Below are 20,632 nucleotides of genomic sequence, written 5' to 3'. Positions count from 1 at the left end.
CAATGGATTTTGGGAAAGTTCAGGTTTAGAGCAGAACTCTGCTGCTGGTCCCTATCTATAAAATGCTTCAAACTGAAACCACATTTGGGAAAGTTTGGTTTTGCAACCAGATCTGAACTTTGTAGCTGGGGTTCATCATAGGATTCAATTTTGCAGCCTGGGTCCTTCTGTTCAATTTTCCAGGTAATCTAGGTGCTCATGATATTGGAAAAATTCAATAGAAAAAAGGCAATTATAACAGACACTGTGACACCCTAAGAACCTCTCAATGCCAACTAGCAAATGACAGGTTTCAGGGTAGCAGCCGTGTTAGTCTGTATCCTTAAAAAGAACAGGAGTACTTGTGGCACCTTTAGAGACTAACAAATTTATTAGAGCATAAGCTTTCATGGGCTATAACAAGCTTTTGTGGGCATATATGCATCCGAAGAAGTGGGTTGTAGCCCACGAAAGCTTATGCTCTAATAAATTTTAGTCTCTAAAGGTGCCACAAGTACTCCTGTTCTTTTTAACTAGCAAATGGTTCACTATTTCTGTAACAGCAGCTCAGAATCATAAAATCATAAGACTAGAAGGGACCTCGAGAGGTCATCTAGCCCAGTCCCCTGCACTCGTGGCAGCACTAAGTATTATCTAGAGACCATCCCCGGTCAGGCTGGCTATCACAGGGGAACACTTCAAAGGTGGTTCGGGGACTAGGGTGCACCTATCGTTAATCTGCAAAGAAAAATGAGGACTTGCATTGCCCTGAGGAGATTGTTTGGGTGACTAACAGACTGGTTAAGCACCAGCAAGTCTCTCTCTGTGGCAGTATGGGGGGGGAAGAGGAGGAGAACAAGGTAACACAGTTTGGGGCACCCTGAGAACTGTTACAGCTTGCATGGCATCACTGGAGTGAAAAGTTATGTTAAACTCCCAACAATGTTACATTTGTCCCCATTCTTTGTTCCTTAACTCGTTCCTCTTGATTTTCCCAGTGATTGTCTTCGGTAGCTGTTGGACAAATTCCATCTAATAAAAAACACAAAACAAATTAGTATGCTTCCCAGTGATGTTTTGGGATTTTTTTTGCAATGGTGGCTCTGACCCCATGTGGAAGAATGGGAGGACTCACATGAGTCAGGGCTACTTGCCTGACAGTTTCCAGAATCAGGCACTAACTGAGACTGTCTACACTACAGCTTGTCGGCATAACTTATGTCACTCAGAGGTGTGAATAAACCACCTCCTGAGTGACATAAGTTAAACCGACAAGCGCTCGTGTGCACAGCGTTATGTTGGCAGGAGAGCTCTTCCCACCGACGTAGCTTCTGCCATTCATAGAGGTGTTTTTATTATGCCGATGGGAGAGCTCTTTCCTGTCAGCATAGAGTGTCTTCACTTAATGCGCTGCAGCAGCACAGCTGCCTGCATAGGTAGTGCTGCGCTGCTGCAGTTTTGTATGTGTAGAGGTGCCCTAATTGATTGCACATACAGTTTCCCAAGATGCACTGGGTTTCGTAAGAAACTTAAGATGGATACTTCTGGGGCTGTCGCTAATATGTTTACTCCAAAGCCAAAGGGACAAATCATTCATCAATTTTCAATGAGGCAAATTTCCACTGACATCACTGGAGTGTTCCTGAGCAAGGAGTAAGTAAAAGCTAAGTAAGAAGCCGATGATTTTACCCCTGGTTTGGAACATGGGGAGTATCTAACTAGGACATTCTACCTGGCCCAGGAATATTTTTAAAGGTACAGGGGTACATTTATTAACAAACAATTTTATTAAAAACTTATGAAAGAGAAAATAAATGAGATTTAGAAAAGTTTCCCTGAACCAAATGGTCTCTCTAAATCTTGAGCTCTCTCTTTTAGATGAGTGAAGGAATCTCTGTCCTTCTAAGTAAACCCAGAATGGTTCATTCTGGAGAGATTTAAGAAGGAGACATGTCCCATGTTAAAAATCACCCCTTGGGAGTACTTACCTTTCTGGGATATTTGTATGGAGCGGTAACTTTCTTGACATGCTCCTGCAACTCAAGCGTTAATTTTTCCAGGTCACACGAGGAAAAGGCAGGTGACAAGACCACAAAAGCTTTCACCACCTACAGGGTAAAATCAATAGTACCAAACTGACACCAGCAATTTATAAATATTGTTAGATTTAGTTCCCAGTTAGCAATATCCCTCCCAGACCACGAGATAGTTAAGAGATGTGTGAAGAAGCCAGTCTGTCTCTAAAACTGAGTGCCAGCGTCTGTGTAGGCAGGTAAGTGAGAGGAGGAGTGCAAGGACTGTCCCCTCTGCCCTTCACAGCAGTGCGGGGTTCACGTGCAATTGTAGTTCTCACAAGCACAATGGTTTCTCCTGGTTCGTGCTTCCACCGTCTCCAAAGTGGCCATGCTGGTAGGAAGCATGGCCGTGGCCTCGCTTCCCCCATCACACACGCTAAGCAGGAGAGCTGGTCGGGCTTAGGAAGGAGCACATGGAAGGGGGATTGCAGTGACTGTGCTCTGCGGGAGCTTCAGGAAGCTTTGATTTCTCTGAAGCACTGAGCATACACTGGTCACACAACTCACACTGAGGCAGTACAGTTCCACTCCACAATTGCAGGACTGTGCTTTCAAGGCACTCTTACACCTTCTCTGCACATAGTTTTTGTCCTGGTATAACTATGCTGATGCGGGGTGTGATTTTTTTTTTTCCAATGTAACCACTAGAATGGATACAATTATACCAGTATAAAGTTGCCCTGTACCAGTATAGCTTATTCCCCTTCCTGTATGGGAATAGCTGTACCGATATCAGCACATTTCTACCAGTAACTGCAGCCACACAAAGGGTGCTGTACTGCTCTAACTATACCAGTACTGTAAAAAGTTACAACTTGTGTGTGTTGACAAGTCCTTAATAGCAGGAAGGTCCATTGATGGGAAAGTGTCTGTCACCATAAGTATCTCTTGGGGAGAGACTGTGGAGATGAATAAATAGAGCAAAGGGATGTACATAGGGTTCTGTTTATCACCCTGGTAAAAGACTATTCACACTGACGTGATGCTGTGCAACAGCTGCACTTTGTACAGTGAATCACAAACCGTTTTGCCTCCTTGAAATATTTTCCTCATCACTCTCAACCTCATTACCTCGCCTCTGAGGGGGTCTGGGCTGCTGACAGCAGCAGATTCTACTACAGCTGGGTGCTCTATCAAGGCATTCTCCACTTCAAATGGTCCAATACGATACCTAGGAGAGGAAAACGAGGTATTTAATTATATTGATCTGGTGTGAATATGTCTTTTAACCAGTACTGGGGTAAGAAAGAACTGATTATTGCCTAAGGCCCCAACCAAAATCAGACCCACATTGTGCTAGGTGTGCTGCAAAAACTCCCTCCTCCAAGGGCTTACAATCAGACAGACAAAGGGTGTCAGGAGAAACAGAGGCAGGAACTGACTTCACCAAGGTTACACAGCAGGGCAGGGGCAGAGCCAAAGATAGAATCCAGCTCTCCTGAGTCCTAGTCCAATGCACTAGTCACTGAACCATGCTACTGGAATAAGACTGTCTGATTAATTTGTAAGTCCCCCTGTAAGTTCCTTCCTGCCAAGAAACTCATCACCAGTTCCTCTCTTATAAATGTTATGTTATAGGATGATAGAACTACACAGAAAGCTTGCAAAACCAGTAAAACAAACTAACCCTGAAGAATTGATGACATCATCAGATCTTCCAAGAAACCAGAAATATCCATCTTCATCCATAGTCCCTCTGTCCCCCGTGACAAAAAAATTTCCACGTTCTGATAAAGCGGTTTTCTCAGGGTTATCCTGATAACATTTCACAAATGACAATTAAAATCTTTAGCGTAGTTTAATCATAAATTCTGCTGTTTTACACACAACTGTAAAGTGATCAGCCCTGTATAGCATATTAATGTATAGCAATGAAAGACAAATAAATAATCCTTTGTCTTTAAATAGCACCTTTGGTAACAGAATCTCAAAGAGTTGTACAAAAGTGGGTATTCTAAACTCCACCTCATTGACGGGGAAAGGTTCAGACAGAGGTTCAGAATTAGATATAGATATAATCCATAGTAAAGGAGGAGACCCAGGGGGCATTCTGCTTCCAAATTCCTCCTTGAGTTCTCCAGGACACATAGGGAGGCATGCTCTGCTACAGCCTTTATTTACATATTTTTATTTATCTAGGTCACACAGCAAGGTGGTGGCACAGTCAGGAAAGGAAGTCTAGGTTTCTAAATGTCCTCATCACCTGCTCAAAACTTTAGATTTATATCCACACGGAGGTGCATGTTATGTGCGCAAATAATGCACATAACACATATAATACTCAATGCAGTCAGGGTCATTGGCGAGGATGTGCTAGATGGAACTTCAGCTTGACTTTCAGAGCCCAGTTTTAAAAGGTAATGAACCAAAACCCTGGATCCAAACACCTCAAAATGTTGAGATGATTGAAATCTGGATCTAGATTCTATTAACTTGGGTCCCATCTCTACTTTGAAGAGAGTTCCTTCAGATTCTCCTTAGTCGGGAGGACTGTTAGTACAGTGCATGACCTTGAGATTGGTGAGTAGGCATAAAATCTGATGAAAATCTGGGTCTTTGTATCTAGTATGGAATTAGAGGGATTTCCTATGTTGGTAAAACAGGTTCCTTACTATGTACTTAGAGAAAAGACCAAGTGGCCTTTTAGGTTTGATTCTGATGGCAATTTCCCCTTCTTGTCCTGGAGGCAGAACATTAGCATTCTCATCGATGATCTAGAAGAAGAAAAACATACTTCAGTAAAGCAAATAACAAACTGATACAAGACAGGAAGTTGTATTAACAAACCTGAACATCGTAAAGGGGAACTGCCTTTCCCATTGATCCGGGTTTAATCTTCATCCCTTTGAAAACGGAACAAACTATTCCCTGTAAAAAGAGAGTTTTACTTCTGCAGAAATATTACATATATTCAGTCAGGTTCTACATTCATTAATTTTCCACTTCAATTCCAAACTGCTATGAATTAAGGATTACAAAAACCCTGTGGGCTAGGCAAGTATTTTAAAGATTGGGACAGTGGAGCAACTTGCATGAAGTCACACAGCAAGTCTGTGAAACAACCTGTAAAAGAGTCCAGGTATCTTGACCCCAAGTCCTATATCTTAGCAACAACATCCTCCTTCTTCCCTATCACTTCGCTCAGGATTTTCTCAGAAATCTTTATGGAAAAATGAAAGCACAAAAACCTCCACCTTTTCCCTGAGCTCTACAAGATAGCCATGTTTTTAAATCAACATAAATTTGTAAGTTACTGTATTTTAATGGACTCTTCCTTGACATTTCAAGTAAGTAACAAATGGTTTCCTTTTGGCTTTTTTAACCATGCAACTCAAAAAAGCAAAAGAAATTAAAACTCATTAACACATTATTAACCCATTTGAACATACTGTTTCTGTTTGTCCATATATTTCATAGATAGTCAGGCCAGTCTTCCTTTTCCACTGCTCGATCACTTCTGGGTTGAGTTGCTCCCCTCCACTCACACAGTGCTGCAGACTCATGAACTGGTAACTTAATAAGGATTTAAAAAGTCATGAGAGTCACTGAAAGACCATTGAGGGCAAAGGGGCCTGTCGCTGGATTCTGGTGGCTTTTGGTGATAAGCACAGCAGCTAAAGGGCTTGCAAATGTCAACAAACAATAATGGAAAGCTCTTAGTTGAAAGAGTTATCTTCACTCGAGTACAGAAATCAGAGGAAGAGATTTAAGCTACTTTAGCTACCGATTCTGCAAGGACATATGCCTATGCTAAACTTTGTACAGTAGTCCCACTGAAGTCAGCCCACATTCCTACTCAGTTACAGTCACGTGAATGGGCCATTATGAAAAACACATCGCTAAGGTATGAAAAACAAAATCCTTTGGTAACTGAAATTTATGGTAGAGAATTTTGCTAGTATTCAGCAAAATTCAGTACAAAAGATTTCTTGTGAGTCCTGCCACCTCATGATTAAACTACGTCATGTGCAGAAGGACCATCTTTGGAGGGTTGTATTTCCAGCACTGAAGTCATCGCACTAACTAGTGTTTCTGACACTGTGTAAAACTTGACACACCAGCTAGGTCTACTTAAGTTTTCAGAAGGTCACCCATCACCATGGAATCTGAGCACCTCTACATGGGTTCATGAGAACATTGTTTCTGGGTTTGATGCACTTGGCTTCAGCCCCTTCGAGCTTTGCTAAGAATGTCAGCTTTGAGTGACCCCCCCCCACAAATTTTGGAGAGAAACAGTTGAAAATGCTGTGTTTCCTCCACCTTTCATAATGAAATTATGCAAACCCCATGCATTTCTCATAACTATCTTTTCAGAAGATGCTGGTTATACTGATGAAACTCAATATAGTGTGCCAAGCACCTAGAGTTGTGATTTCATTAAAATTTATTCAGGTGAGTATTGTTAGTAAGTCATCTCTCTCCTGAAGTACCTGGTAAGATCATGCTGCACCAGCATGCGGAACAAAGTTGGAGCACCAAAGATAGTGGTGATGGGAAATCTGGAGAGAGTCTAGTGAAATAAAACAACAAGATGAACAAAGTTTATGTGTGAACTGCAGCAAAGATTGCATTAGCTAAGGGAGTACAGGAGTGGACTTCCCCTCTGCTAAAAACAGAGGGGAAGTCCACTCCCCAATCTCACCCTCCTCCTTAGTCAGTGTAGAGAGAGCTCCTTCTCTAGTTTCAAACAACTGTAATCACTGATATTATCAAAAACTATCTCTACATCAACTGTACCAACATTCTGGCTCTCTTTTGGGTTTCCCCCCTGAAATGTCACTAGTTACTACAGCTGTTGAGTGTTACTTTACATACATGTTCTGGAATGCTATGAATAAAGAGTAAGTAATGACCTCAGGATTAGAGTTAGTTTTTCAACTAATCATTATTTTGTCAAAAATACTGATTTGTCTAAACTGAACCTGTGTTGTGTTCAATGAATTTCCTGACTTAAAAAAAGTTGAGGAAAGGTCAAAATTTAAACAAAACATTTTGATTGACCTGAAGTGAAAAAAACTAATAGGAGCTGCTCAGTTAATTCAAGATTTGTTTTGAGGTCTACCTTGCACATGGGGAAACTTCAGCAAACCTACAGGACGACTTTTTTCTTACATTTAGGAGAGTTGTTGATTCAACATGTGGAAGGCTGTGTACAAAGACACATGACCCGAAAACCCATGGATCAAGAACAGATCCCAGCGAAGCTATTATCCAGCCTGTATCTGATAAGCACCACATCATGTCTTCAGGAGTCAAATCCAGCCAGTATCTGATATGAAGAGAAAAGAGTGGTTACGGAAAAGTTTTTTTTTTAATAGACAATGGAACTAGAAATCAAGAACTTTAATTAGGTGTATACACAATAAGCATTAACAATGGTATTGCCTCATGACGAGTTTGTGGGCTCCATTCTCTTTGCAGGAATAACCCATCTGGGAGAGCTGGGGAGGTGGAGACTCTGAATGTAATCAGGGTGAATTTCCTTTGTGTTCTTCCATTATTGCATTGGCGGGGGTGGGGGAGGGGGGTGGAGAGAAGTAAGGTGGTAGAGGAAGAAGCGGAAGATTTTATGGAGGAGGCTGGGACTTCCACTCTTTAAATTCATGGATCTCAGTGGTTGTGCTGGGGGCAAAGGTGATCTGTGTCATGGAGTTCTCTTGCTTTTGCACAGCTGTCCAATCCCAAGATGCTCTGCAGTCCCAAGCACATGGTATCTATAGGAGTTGTGCTTCTAGAGTTATCTCCAGTTGTAGGTTGTCACCTGAATTCCTCTCAAGAAATGCTGGGAGTCATTCCTTAATTCAAAATGGAAAGATGAGGTCTGATCTCACTTCCCTTGTAGACAGGGGGAGTTTTGCCAGTGACATCATTAGGGAGCAGGATTGAAGCCACACATTGCATATTTCTTACCCAATGCTTCTTAATCAGACCTTTGGTGTATCTCAGTTATCTTGGTCAACCAGACTCATGCTTTCCACTTCACACTCAGTTTGGTTCCATGTTATAAAACTACCAGAGCCACAGTCCTTACCTTTCACTTATGACAGGTCTGAAACCAAGACTGCCTTGGGAGTGTTCAGCCATCTTTGGAGAACCTGTGGTTCCGCTGGTAAAGTAGATAATCATTGGGTCTTGAATCTTTGTTTTAACGCAGATGTGATCAGCAGGTTGTGCTCTTTAAAATATAGAATATAATGGTGGCTAAAGTGGATACAGGTGCAATCTACTGAGGTTTTGGCATGCAAATGTGGATTAGGTGTTGCAACTGCCCTCTTTCCCATCCCAGATTAAGCTCCTCTTGTGTCCTTTGGATATTACATCTCCCTGGATGAGAGCACTGACTTTCTTTCAGATAGCCTGCCTTACTCTAGTCTCATTTCTCATCCAGCATTAAATCCTATCCAGTTAATATAATTAAACAGAAAAGTTAGTGAGAAATCAGCATGGTAGATTCTTCTTAAAGGAGAAAGAGAAGGAAGACACCAGGAAAGCTTCATGTAGGAAGCAAAAATTGATATATTGGTGGGACAATCAAGAAGGGAGATGTGGATACCACATCATCACTTGCACTTCATTGGATCTGAGAAAGCTAAGAAGGAGGTGAGGAATTGGGGTATAAATCAGGCAGCTACCTATGGAAGAACACATTCAGAAAAAAAAAGTTCAAAATGTGATCTAAACTGAATCCAAACATGTTGAGATTTTAAAAAATGGATTAACTTTAAAGAAAATATCACACCCTCTATTTCCTGGGTCCACATCGGAGCAGAGATTCCAAAGAACAATTAGAAATGTTATTCTTGTGATCTAGCTGACCAGGCTAGAATTTGGAAGCACAGGAATACTCAAAAAATTCTGCAGTGAGACTTCCAGTCTAATTTTCAAAAGGAAGAGATTTGGAGATGTCCACATGAGCACCAAGGGCCAATCATTCCATAGACATGTTTGACCAAATTAGACAAAAACAACTTAGGTCTAGTTCCTGCCCCTATTTCATGTACAGAACGCCCATTAAGTAAGGATAGGATGGGACCCACCTGGAAAGAGACTGCTGTTAGAAAAGCAACTCTGATTTGGAAACATCAGCAAGGCTGTTGCAAAAAACTCCATTAATGCCTGACTCTGTGTCTAATGGATACAATGTACTTTTGAGAAACCCTCATTTTCTATCCTGTTATTGTAGCACTGCTAATGCCTACTTACTTGTATAGTTCATTAAAGTTCAGCCACCCATCTCTTCTGCCTTCGGATACAATTAACTTGGTTTTCAGAAACTGGCAATCAGATGCAACTGCGTCCACTGTAGATGCCACCATATCATTGGTAATGATACACGTGGCCTTAGAAGCCTGGAGTCTATACAAAATGTCTTTAGCTGTTAATTGGGAGGTCCCTACAATGAGGACGATTCCTGGAAGAGCAATAAGGTTACTTTTTAAGAGGATATTTTTAATTTGATCATTTTCTGTGTGGGAACATACCCAAAAATTATTCCCCAACTTATACCAAAAATGAATTTGGATCTATATTGGTTAGCAAAAACTGTTTAGTAGTTAATTAATGTATATAGTTTTCTTCTTTATGAAAAAAAACTAAAACTTCTGTTCTTAACATTTTTCAGCTATCAAGTTCAGCAATCTGAAACTGACCTGTTCTCATACAAGCCACATTCACCAGCCACCATTCCGGTATCCGGGGCAGAATCAGCATAACTCTGTCTCCCTTCTGCAGACCACAAATATCAGAGAGGACATTGGCCACTTTTCTGGAGTGGAATCCCAGCTCCTCAAAGCTCCACCTCACTTCATTTCCTCTTCCATTTACCCACCAGAAGGCTGGGTTTGATGATCTCCTTCCGTCCTACAAAACAGCAGAAGGGTTAAAAGAAAAAGGATCATTTCAAATGCCAATCAAACTTGTCATGCGCATTTATCAATGAGTTTACTGTGGATCTATATATCCCATGGCGTGCACATTGGGAATCATCCAAAGCCAATTGAAGTCATTGGAAAAACTCTTGTTGACCTCACATAGCTTTGGACCAGCCCCAATTATTTCCAGTAATCTTTTACTTTTTCTGAGCCCTCAGAGTTTAACAGATAAACTGTCTCTAGTCTGAAGGCCAGTCCGGACTTTCACCTGAAGTCTCTAATGCTCAGCATTAACACTCGTATGAGATATCAGATGATATGAAACGCTTCACCTGTTACGCCTCATTTTCTGGGCCCAGAGTCAGGGGAATCTATTAAATGATGGTAACACAGACAGGGTGAAATGAAATGACATGAGAATGCTGAGGAACAATTCTGTCTCCTGCATGATGGACTCCGAACAAAAAGGAGCAATGGAGCTGATGGATGATAAGGATTTCCTCACAATGATCTGTGCAGTATTAGAATCTATTCTGGAGAGAGATAGCTGTGCCTTGGGGAAAGATTTCCCCTCAGTCAAGTGTGGTCACTTTGTACAGCACCTTGACTTTATTATTTAACTTTTATGTAAATAAAGGGTTTAACTCAGGGCTGGCCTTACCATGAGGCGAACTGAGGCGGCCGCCTCAGGTGCCAGACTTGGGGGGCAGGGGGGAGAAGGCGCCACTAAGACCCAGAGTGTAGAAAATTGTGTCTGTGGCTGGTGCATATGTATTCTCTCTGCTCTAGATGCACAGAGATGGTGGAGTGTTGTGCTGGAGGAAGGAGGGCACAACAGACATAACAGGCAGGCAGGAGAAAAGGTGAGAGGGAATAACAGAAAGCAGCAGGAGCTGCAGGGAGAGCGAGGAGGAGGAAGAGCCTCTTATGTACCTCTCTAGCACCCCCAGGAGCCTGGACTGATTAACACAAGCTTCTCAGGGAGCTTCCTGTTTCCTGCTGCTTCTCTGAACCCACTTGAGGAGAACAGGCAGTCAACTGAAGTAGTAGGAGCCAGTTAGGCCCTTAAGACACTGATATCTTCCCTCACTCAGGCCCTGCTACCAGCCTGCTTATTTGTCCCCTTCAATTGAGTGTTGAGAACCACTATAGCTGGCACAGAACAGCAGTCATGAGTGAAAGAAGAAAACGCCCCTCTGGGGCAGCATTCAGAAAAAGCAAGCAAGCAAAGGAAGCTTTTCTAGCTAAGCAGGAAGAAGCTCTTCTGAGATACATAGACACAAATGTTCACGGTGAGCCTTCCGGCCCCAGGGAGGATGTTAGTGTTGAGGAGATGCCTGATCTTCCAGTTAGTCAGTCAGAGTGCCGGTGACCTGACAGCTACTGCAGCATCCATATCTCCATCTCAAATGGATGTAACCATGCACATTCCTGAAGAAAAGTGTAGATCAGAGAAGAGTGTGGTGGAGGCGCAAGAAACAGCTGCTGCTGAGTTTAGTTCCTTAAGTCTAGATGATCCAGGACTGTGGACTCACTTGAGCAGTAGCCTGAGGGACTTCCTTGTACTACATGGGCAACAGCAAGTGAAAAACTTCATGTTCCCCAAAGACAATGAAAATAGAAGTTTCCACCCAACACATTACCGGCGTGAAACCCCCAATGGTGACAAAGTGGAGAGGCGATAACTTATGTACTCAAAAACCCAGAATGCTGCATACAGTTTTTGTTGCAAACTCTTCCAGTCTAACGTTCCAGCCACCTTAGGTTCTACAGGAACAAAGGACTGAAAAAATCTGGCTAGAAATCTGGCATCACCAGAGAGCATTCCACAGGTGGATGAGACTAAGGTTAGAGGCCACCATAGATCAGCATCAAGAGAAGATTGCATCAGAGTCTCTTTATTGGCAAAATGTTCTGAAAAGGCTCATTGCCATTGTGAGAATGTTGCTACCCAAAACCTAGCACTGCATGGCACTTCAGATCAGCTGTATGTGCCAAACAATGGAAACTTCCTTAAAATTGTGGCGCTGATGGCTGAGTTTGATGCTGTACTCCAGGAGCATCTAAGAAGTGTCACCATCCAAGAAATGTACACACACCACTACCTTGGAAAAAACAATTCAAAATGAGATCATACCATTACTGGCAACAAAAGTCAAACAGAAGATTGTGGCAGATATGAAGACAGCAAGATATTACTCTGTTATTCTGGACTGCACACCTGACTTCAGCCATATGGAACAAATGACATTAATGGTGCTTTTTGTAACAACAACAAAACCTAGTGAAAATGTCACTGCAGTGGTGACTGTCAGAGAGCCATTTTCTATAATTTATTGACACTGATGATACTACAGGAGCTGGTATGACAAATGTGCTTCTTAAAAAACTGGAAGATATGAGAATTGTGATAGCTGACATGAGAAGTCAGGGCTATGATAATGGTGCCAACATGAGAGGAAAGAACAGAGGAGTGCAGACACGGATTCGAGAGCTAAACCCTCGAGCTTTTTTTGTCCCATGCAGTTCTCAATCATCGAACTTGGTGGTCAGTGATGCAGCATCAGCTTCTAGTGAGGCTGCTGAATTTTTTAATGTAATTCAAAGCATCTATGTATTTTTTTCTGCATCAACTCATCGATGGCAAATTTTGAAGGAACATCCTCTCTGACACTGAAACCACTGAGTGCCACATGATGGGAAAGTCGAGTGGAGGCGATAAAGCCTATCAAACACCAAATTGGGAAGATAGATGATGCCATAGTTGCCATTATGGAGGATAATGCTATGACAGGAACTGTTCGTGGGAGAACAGTGGCAGAGGGAATTGGAATCACCAGAAACATTCATAACTTCAAATTTCTGTGTGGCTTAGTGTTGTGGCATGACATACTGTTTGAAATAAATATTGTAAGCAAGAGACTCCAAGGTGTTGATCTTGATATATCTGGAGCAATGGAACAACTGGACAAAGCAAAGTCATACCTACAGTCTTACTGGTCAGATGAGGGATTTCAAAATGTTCTGAAGAGTGCACAGAAGTTGGTAGAGGAATCCTTCCTTCACACTGAAGCTATTTTGCCACCCATTCAAGAATACAAGCATCACCGAAGAAGATGACATTTTGATTACGAGGCACGGGATAATCCCATAAAAGACCCCAAACAACAATTCAAAGTTGAATTCTTTAACCAGATGCTAGATTGTGCAATACAGTCAGTTGAACATTTCATGCAGCTCAAGGATCACAGCAGTTTATTTGGGATGTTGTATGATATTCTAAAACTCCTCACTATATCTAAAGAAGACCTACACCAGCAATGCAGGGCACTAGAGATAGTGTTGACACATGATGACATGCGCAATATTGATGCGAGTGATTTAGGTGATGAACTGAAAGCCCTTTCAAGATACATTTCAGCGGGATCAACTCCAAAGGCTGTTCTGGAATATATGTGCACAAATAAGTTGACTACCCTCTTTTCAAATGCTTTTGTTGCTCTGCGCATACTTCTAACACTTCCTGTAACAGTTGCCAGTGGAGCTTCTCCAAGCTGAAGTTAATAAAAACACATCTACGCTCCACAATGACACAGGAGAGGCTGGTCGGCCTTGCAACCATCTCAATAGAGCATGAGCTGGCCCAGACTGTGGACCTTCAGCAGGAAGCAGTTCAAATCTATGCAACCAAGAAGGCACGGAAAGTACCACTTCGATTATTCAAACAGATAAAAATTCCAGTGTTTACTTTGCAGACAAGAAAAGTTACATTTGCTGTTCAGGCATTTGAAAGTTAAATGTTACTTAAAATTTTTGAACAAGGCATTTTAAGTTGTTAAGTTTTCCTTTATTGGGGTAGGTAGCAGAGCAGTACCATGAGAGGAGTAGAACAGGAAGAAGGCAGAATTGAGACCTTTCAAAATGTTGGCCCAAGCGAGGGGCATGGGGGCATCATTTGAGCTCCCTGCCTCAGGTGCCAAAATGTTGTGGGCCGACCCTGCTTAACCTTTCTGCTGTACCTATGCCAGGAGTCCCAATAGGACTTTGATGGGAGAAAAGTGAACAAGATTTAGCCCAAGGAACCCAGCCCGTCTAATGATAAAGCACGAGAAGCATGATAATTTCAAATGCAAATTATCTTCAGAAACTGATTTGTCTTTTAAATAAATGACAAACATAGTTATTCAAAAAGAAATAAAATCTCTAATCTGCCCGATGACAGAGATTTTACCTTTTCCATCTGAGACCATTTGTCCAGCACATCACTTGCAAAGTTAAAGTATTCGGGCACTTGCTGTTCACCCTGCTTGATAGATTCGTCATGTGAAAATAGCTCTGGGGCAAGCAGCCTGGGCTGTTTATGGAAAAGCCTACAACTTGATTTGGAAATCCACAAGGATTTGAGAATCTGTAATTTAAGCAAAGTCTTCATGGTAGCAGAGGATTTGTCAGGTTGTTTTAGACCATGTAAGAAAATAAATAAAATAATTGTTGTGGATCCTGAAACAAAAGAAAAGACAAAAACAACAGTTATCATCATCCTGAAAGTTGTCTGACAAACAAGCAAAGATAGAGGGTCTAATTCTGATTTGGTGTATTAATCAGTACAAATCTTTTATAATAAGCATGTCAATCTGTAGTTTTTAATAGAATGTCAGTAAAGTGGATCACACTGTTTGGAAAAAACATCCATTTATTTGGCTTATTTATATCTTGCACCACCAAGTCCTTAAGAATTTAGCTGTCTGCAGCATTAATCATGGATCTTATTTGCAGCTTCATGGCTGACTAGTGTACTGCTCCTTAGAGGTGCTAATCGCTCACAATTCTTATTGAAGTCAATCAGTGTCATTTAACACACACTGATGTCTGTATCCAAGAATGGTGACACTTTGTAGTCTCCATCTGCTAAAACTACCCTGATTTCTTTAACTTTCCTGTGTGTAGCATGTACTTAGCTGATGTTTTCCAAGAGGTTTCCACAACAATCCTCACAGACTTTCCCTGATCAATGTGCAGGGCTGGCTCCAGGTTTTCTGCCATCCCAAACAGCGAAAAAAATAAAAAGAAAAAAGCCACAGAAGCCGCTCTCTTCGGCGGCAGTTCGGCGGCAGGTCCTTCACTCCATCTCTTCCTCTTCGGTGGCACTTCAGCAGCAGCTCAAAGAGGAAGAGAGGGACTGAGGGACCGGCCACCAAATTCCTGCCCAAAGTACCTGCTTCCTTAGTGGTGCCTGGAGCCGGCCCTGTCAATGTGCTAGAAGACTACCTCATTCGTCACATAGATCCCAATCCAGCAAAGCACATAAGCAAGTATATAACATTAAGCATGTGTATTACTGTTGACTTCAACAGCTCAGGTTCTTAAAGTAAACACATGCTTAAACACTTTGCTAGATTAGGGCCACATTCCCCAATTTGGTTTTTTGCTACAAGATAGGTCTACATTTGTCTTACATTGTACTACAGCTCCCATCTGAATACACAGTAATGATCCCAAACGCTTCGGAGTCCATTTACATTCTTCCTTGATATCTGTGCCTTCTATCTTTCTCTCTCTTTAGTATTATCACAAACGTGGAGATATCGGCTTCAGTCCTTTTGCCAGATTGTATGCACATAGTGAACATTAGGGATACATTTACGTGCTCCCAGCTCGGGTAGATGGACACATACTAGCTCTGCTCAAGTTAGCACACTACAAATAGCAGTGTAGCTGGGGGGAGCAAAGGCACCAGCTTGGGATAGCCACCTGAGTGCAACCCCACCCAGACACTCTGCGTATATACTTGGGTGGCTAGCCAGAGCTATTCCTGGCTAGACTGCTATTTTTAGCATGCTAACTCAAGCAGAGCTAGCATGTGTTTGACTACCTAAACTGGGAAGAAGGTTCCTACCTGCAGCGTAGATGTACTCTTAGCGAGTGCTGCAAGTGTACCTGGAGCATTCCATGTCATGGAATAAAACACAGCCCCTGCCCTGCAGAGCTTGCAGTCAGAACATTTACCAGTGGCGACCTAAAGGCCTATCAAGTTATGAAAATTGTTTTCTGTCTCCCCACCCGTCCCATTCATTAACACTTTTCAAGTTTCTGGAAGATACGCTTTAATGAAACGTAAGTTATTAGACTCAGTGCAAAAGTAACTGGGTGAAGTTCTATGGCCTCTGGTACTCAGAAGATCAGACGATGAGCGAATGGTCCCTTATGGCCTTAAAAATCTATGAATTAAATAGAAAAAAAATCATTTATAGCTATGCTCTGGATCAAGTTAATTCCATGTGTAACTATATGAAGTCCTACTGAGTGAGTTTTTCCCTTTGTCCCAGTTTTCTATTCAGCGCCATATTTACTCCACCTCCAGTTTCTAACCTTAGCTTAACTCTTTCTCTAATCTGACGTGGAACTTTCTCAAAAGCTCACTATCCTAGTACTATTTATCCTCAAAATATCCCCTACCATAGCAGCAGTATCATCAAAGCACATCAGCAAGTTAGGTGAGTTTGGCCCCCTTCCTGCATGACTCCATGTTAGCTACTGTTCAGCAAAACAAGGTCTTCTCCAACCACATCCCTCAAGATACTTTCCAAGGGTTCCCTTCGTTAATGCAGTTTAATTCACTTTGTAGTTTCTAGTTTGTCCCTTGAGTCCTTCAACACTTTATTTCCAACCTTGCAGTCTTTAGGAATCTCACCCTAATGAAACTGTTAGTGAGGGTTCACAGATTTCCTTGATCAAGTCTTTTAAAACTCACGGATGTGTGTTTCCTAGACCCTATGCTTGGTCTCCTTTTCACAGCATCTATTCTTTTTAGAACCAGTTTTGCTTCCCGCACACTATTTGCTGTAGCTCCCACTGAAAAATTGATCTCGGGCTTGTTCAGACCTTTATTCCCAAAGGCAAAATAACTATTTAACAGCTGGACTCTTTCCTTGTTCCTCAGCAGGAGCTGTCTCACCAATGTTTAACCTGTGTATCAAGAGAAGGTACCCAATGAACCTCTAACACACTGATCTTTCCAGTGATGTGTGACGGCATCGAAGGAAATGTTGTGGGCCTGACACTGGATTGACATTTATCCTGTGAGATTTAATGACCTTTGTGGAGGCATTGAAACTTAGTAAGAGGTATTTGTATAATTCACAATAAAAAAATGCTGATTATTGGACATTCTTCATGGAGGGGGTCATTTTTTATTTTGTATTTGCACAAAACCTAGCGCAGTGGGGCTCCAGTCCTGATTGTATTACAATAACGCTCGGGGCCCCCAGAAGAATACAATAATCATCATCATCAGGAAGTATTAGTGCAGGAAATACCCAGAAGAAATATTGATATATTTTCCTTGTGTGATGGTTAATTGGCCTAGAGATATTTTTTGCTGTGTTTATTACTGACACTTTTTGCTTTATGAATATGTGTAGAGTGCTTAGCACTAGGGTTACTAAATTTTAGATCTGTTGGTACACTGAAAGTTGTATTTTTACCTTATTCTTCTCAAGTTTGAGACTACAGACAGCTATAGTAGATTCTGTATTACGACGTCTAGATAAAGTTACCTTACTAGTACGTTTTATGCTGTTCTCATATCTTGCTGGCATATAAAGTTAAATAAAAACCCAAAGCAAAATTTGTTACCATGTTACAAATATTTCACTGCTTAAGTTAAATCGTTCACTGATTACTATTTAAGAGTATTAAGTTAGACCTTATTTTTTGTTAAACTAACTTAAAATTAACAGAGTAGGTCATATTGTTTACCGAGTCTAATTCCTGCTAATTAGAAGTGTGACATGATCAATCTGGTTTATATACCTGACCCAGTGACTGGATAATGATGCTATTAGTGCCACTACATAGTTAAGGAGTACTTGTGGCACCTTAGAGACTAACGAATTTATTTGAGCATAAGCTTTCGTGGGCTACAGCCCACTTCATCAGATGCATAGAATGGAACATATATTAAGAAGATATATATACAAACAGAGAACATGAAAAGGTGGAAGTTGCCATACCAATTCTAAGAGCTAATTAATTAAGATGAGCTGTTAATAGAATTGGTATGGCAATCCACTTATGCTCAAATAAATTTGTTAGTCTCTAAGGTGCCACAAGTACTCCTGTTCTTTTTGTGGATACAGACTAACACGCTGCTACTCTGAAACCCTGTTACATAGTTAAGGTTGTACCTAGCTTCTCATTATTATAAACTTGGATTTTGACTTTCCCCAGTTGTTTCACCCTCCCACCCTCAATCCCACTTTTCAGACCCCATTGATTTGAAGGGCTGTCAATAGGCAAACTGTAACTAACTGTGTTTAAAATGATATTGCTGAAGAGACCCTGTGGCCTTGATCCAGTCGTTCTTACTTGGGCAATAATCCCACTGAGCCCAGTGAGCAAGAATGGTAGCCCTGAGCTCTAAAAAGTGAGCAATTGGTTTGATTTGTTTCCCTTTTTCTATAATGAAATAGGACTAAATCATACCTCATTTGTGAGAACAGCCCCACTGAAATCAATGGAACCACACTCAGAAAGGAGCAGGATTTGTTTCTTTGAGAAAGAGGGTTAGGCCCCTTAGCAACTATTGATAAGGATGGTCTTGCTCAGAAATTACTGAACCACCAGATATCAATTCAGATTGCAGCCGGGCCTGCTTTGTAGGGGACAGGAGAATACAGAGTGATCAGAAATCACTCCAGTCCACTCCAGAATTTGGATTTATACGTTATAAAATGAAGGATTTAAATTGAACCCGACATTTGCAATCGTAAGTATCCCTTATCCAGAGATCTGGTTGAAATTTTCCAAATTAAGTTTTATTGATGAAAAATGGACTTAATCTGTCCGTCCGTTCCCCCCCCCCAAAAAATTTCCCACCCAAAATGGACATTATTGAAATTTTCTATTTAAAAAAAAGTAATTTACTGAAGACGCAGTTTGTAGTAAAAAATTGACGGTTTTGAGTACATGAAAAATTTCTTCAACGGTTTCAGTGATGATTTCAATCAAAAATATCATGGAAAATTCTACAGAAGGTGAAAAATGGGTTCATTTTTACCCCTGAAAAACAGAACCAAATTTCAAAATTTTGAATGTTTTCCCAATTATTTTTCTGTTTTTTGACTGGCCCTGATTGTATGGTAGCAACTCCTTTCCATAAATTGATTTTTAAAATTTCTTCAACAGTGTGTTGTAATGGTGACAATTACAAGCAAACTACTAAAGAGAACAGAAGATGCTAAGAAGCATTTGCCTTATTCTTATAAAATTATATGTCAAAACATTAGGGGAAAACTTTTCCAAATTGGGATTTCCCAGATAAGCAAAAATCTCAGACACTTTCTCCAGAAGAGAAATTACACCAGATTCTGACACTTTCTCCAGTTCAGTTGCAGCAGAAAATGAATTCAAGAAATTAAATAAGGGAAAAAGAAAAATCTCACCCAATAGTGTTGAGTCCTTTGAAGAGTTGTATAAATCTAATGAAGTTGAAGACACAGGCAAACCAACACATTCTACTGACCTGTTCGCTGTGGTAAAGTGACAGGCTGGACATAGGAATACTCAGAAAGCTGCACGAGGTAAACCTTCTCCACTGGTTCTTTCAGCTGTCAGGGTATGTGTCCCTCCCCAGAAGAGGCACTATAGATATTAGTTTTTATTTGGATACACGTACCCTGGACACAAACCCTCTTAATCAACAGTGTTTAGTCTGATGCCATCTTTATTTTTACAGTTCTCATCTACTGAAGAGATGCAAACAGAGCATAATGTATAACAGAGCAGGCAATTTGATGTTTATTTCCTGTGCAGTGATAGTTATCTTGTAATCATTTACATTGCTGTAAAGTCACTTAAGTCACCTGATTTTCAAAGCTGCTGAATACCCAACAGCTCCCATCAACACAGGTTTTTATAACAGTTTGTGTGTGTTGGAGTTGTGGGAAGCAGGTTCTAGTCGGCACTCTGCAGGTGTATTTTGTGTTATTCTGGAGAAGGGACAAGAAATGAATTGCCTATATCTAGACATTGCTGTAAAGTATGTCTGATTTGTCCCTTAACCCAGAGCACTTTGTCTCCTCCCTTCTTTCCCCATTTTAAAGAGTTAACTATCTAATGAACTCAACAAGACAAATAAAATAGCAGGGCTAGAAAGCTTCCAAAATCTAATTCTTCCAGCTGATAATACATCCACAAGTAGTGCTAGTTGTGAATATGTTGACTAAACATTTTTCCATTGGAAAATGCTAATTCATCAAAACCGAACTGTTAGCATCAGTTTTGACAAATTTCTTGTTTAGAAAAAAAAAATATTGGGAAAAAAACATTTTGAAATTGTCAAAATGGGACATTTTTTAAATGAAAATTTCAATTTTTTGGTTCTAAATGACTTTTCATTTTGAAATTTAAATTATCGTAAAAAAAAGTCAAAATCAAAATGAAACATTTAGAAAATGTTGAAACAAAATGTTTCCACTGACCCAGACAAAAAAATTTAGGATTGTCTGTGAAATGTTTTGATATTTTGACTTTTTGTCCTGATTTGGGATGGGAAATATTTTTGAAATCTTGAAAATTTTCCTGGGATAAGAAAGTTGTTTCCCATCCCATCCTCCCCTATAGATTCCCAAATTCTCATATCTTCCTTTTGCATTCCGGCATCCTCCTTCTCTTTTGTTAGTCATATCCACTCTTTTCCTAAATGGC

At 40.9% G+C, this 20,632-nt stretch overlaps 1 protein-coding gene across 2 annotated transcripts; it reads right to left on the bottom strand.

Moving 5' to 3' along the window:
• Positions 1-443: 443 nt before the first annotated feature.
• LOC128844143 (acyl-coenzyme A synthetase ACSM4, mitochondrial-like) lies at positions 444-20,355 on the bottom strand. Of its 2 annotated transcripts, none has more exons than XM_054041579.1 (14): positions 19,449-20,355; positions 14,157-14,425; positions 9,704-9,914; positions 9,258-9,465; positions 8,086-8,229; positions 7,167-7,323; positions 6,485-6,564; positions 5,444-5,567; positions 4,842-4,922; positions 4,667-4,768; positions 3,682-3,809; positions 3,126-3,225; positions 1,968-2,087; positions 444-1,011 (listed from the first exon to the last, which is right to left on the bottom strand). In XM_054041579.1, exons 2-14 carry the CDS (start codon positions 14,355-14,357, stop codon positions 925-927), a joined length of 1,743 nt encoding a protein of 580 aa, XP_053897554.1. In that variant the 5' UTR covers positions 14,358-14,425; positions 19,449-20,355; the 3' UTR covers positions 444-924. The 2 variants fall into 2 exon arrangements, with proteins under 2 accessions (XP_053897554.1, XP_053897555.1); XM_054041580.1 differs by lacking the exon at positions 19,449-20,355 and adding an exon at positions 19,369-19,448.
• Positions 20,356-20,632: the final 277 nt, after the last annotated feature.

This window comes from Malaclemys terrapin, chromosome 10, assembly GCF_027887155.1.
Source record: "Malaclemys terrapin pileata isolate rMalTer1 chromosome 10, rMalTer1.hap1, whole genome shotgun sequence".
Classification (NCBI taxonomy): Eukaryota; Metazoa; Chordata; order Testudines; family Emydidae; genus Malaclemys; species Malaclemys terrapin.
This window is presented reverse-complemented; position numbering and strand designations above follow the sequence as displayed.

Coding starts and splice junctions, on each gene's coding strand:
- LOC128844143 (XM_054041579.1), bottom strand. CDS start 14,357: ATGAAGACTTTGCTTAAATTACAGATTCTCAAATCCTTGTGGATTTCC. Junction 6,565..7,166: donor AATCAACAACTCTCCTAAAT/GTAAGAAAAAAG, acceptor TTATTTCACTAG/ACTCTCTCCAGATTTCCCAT. Junction 4,769..4,841: donor TTCCCCTTTACGATGTTCAG/GTTTGTTAATAC, acceptor TTCTTCTTCTAG/ATCATCGATGAGAATGCTAA.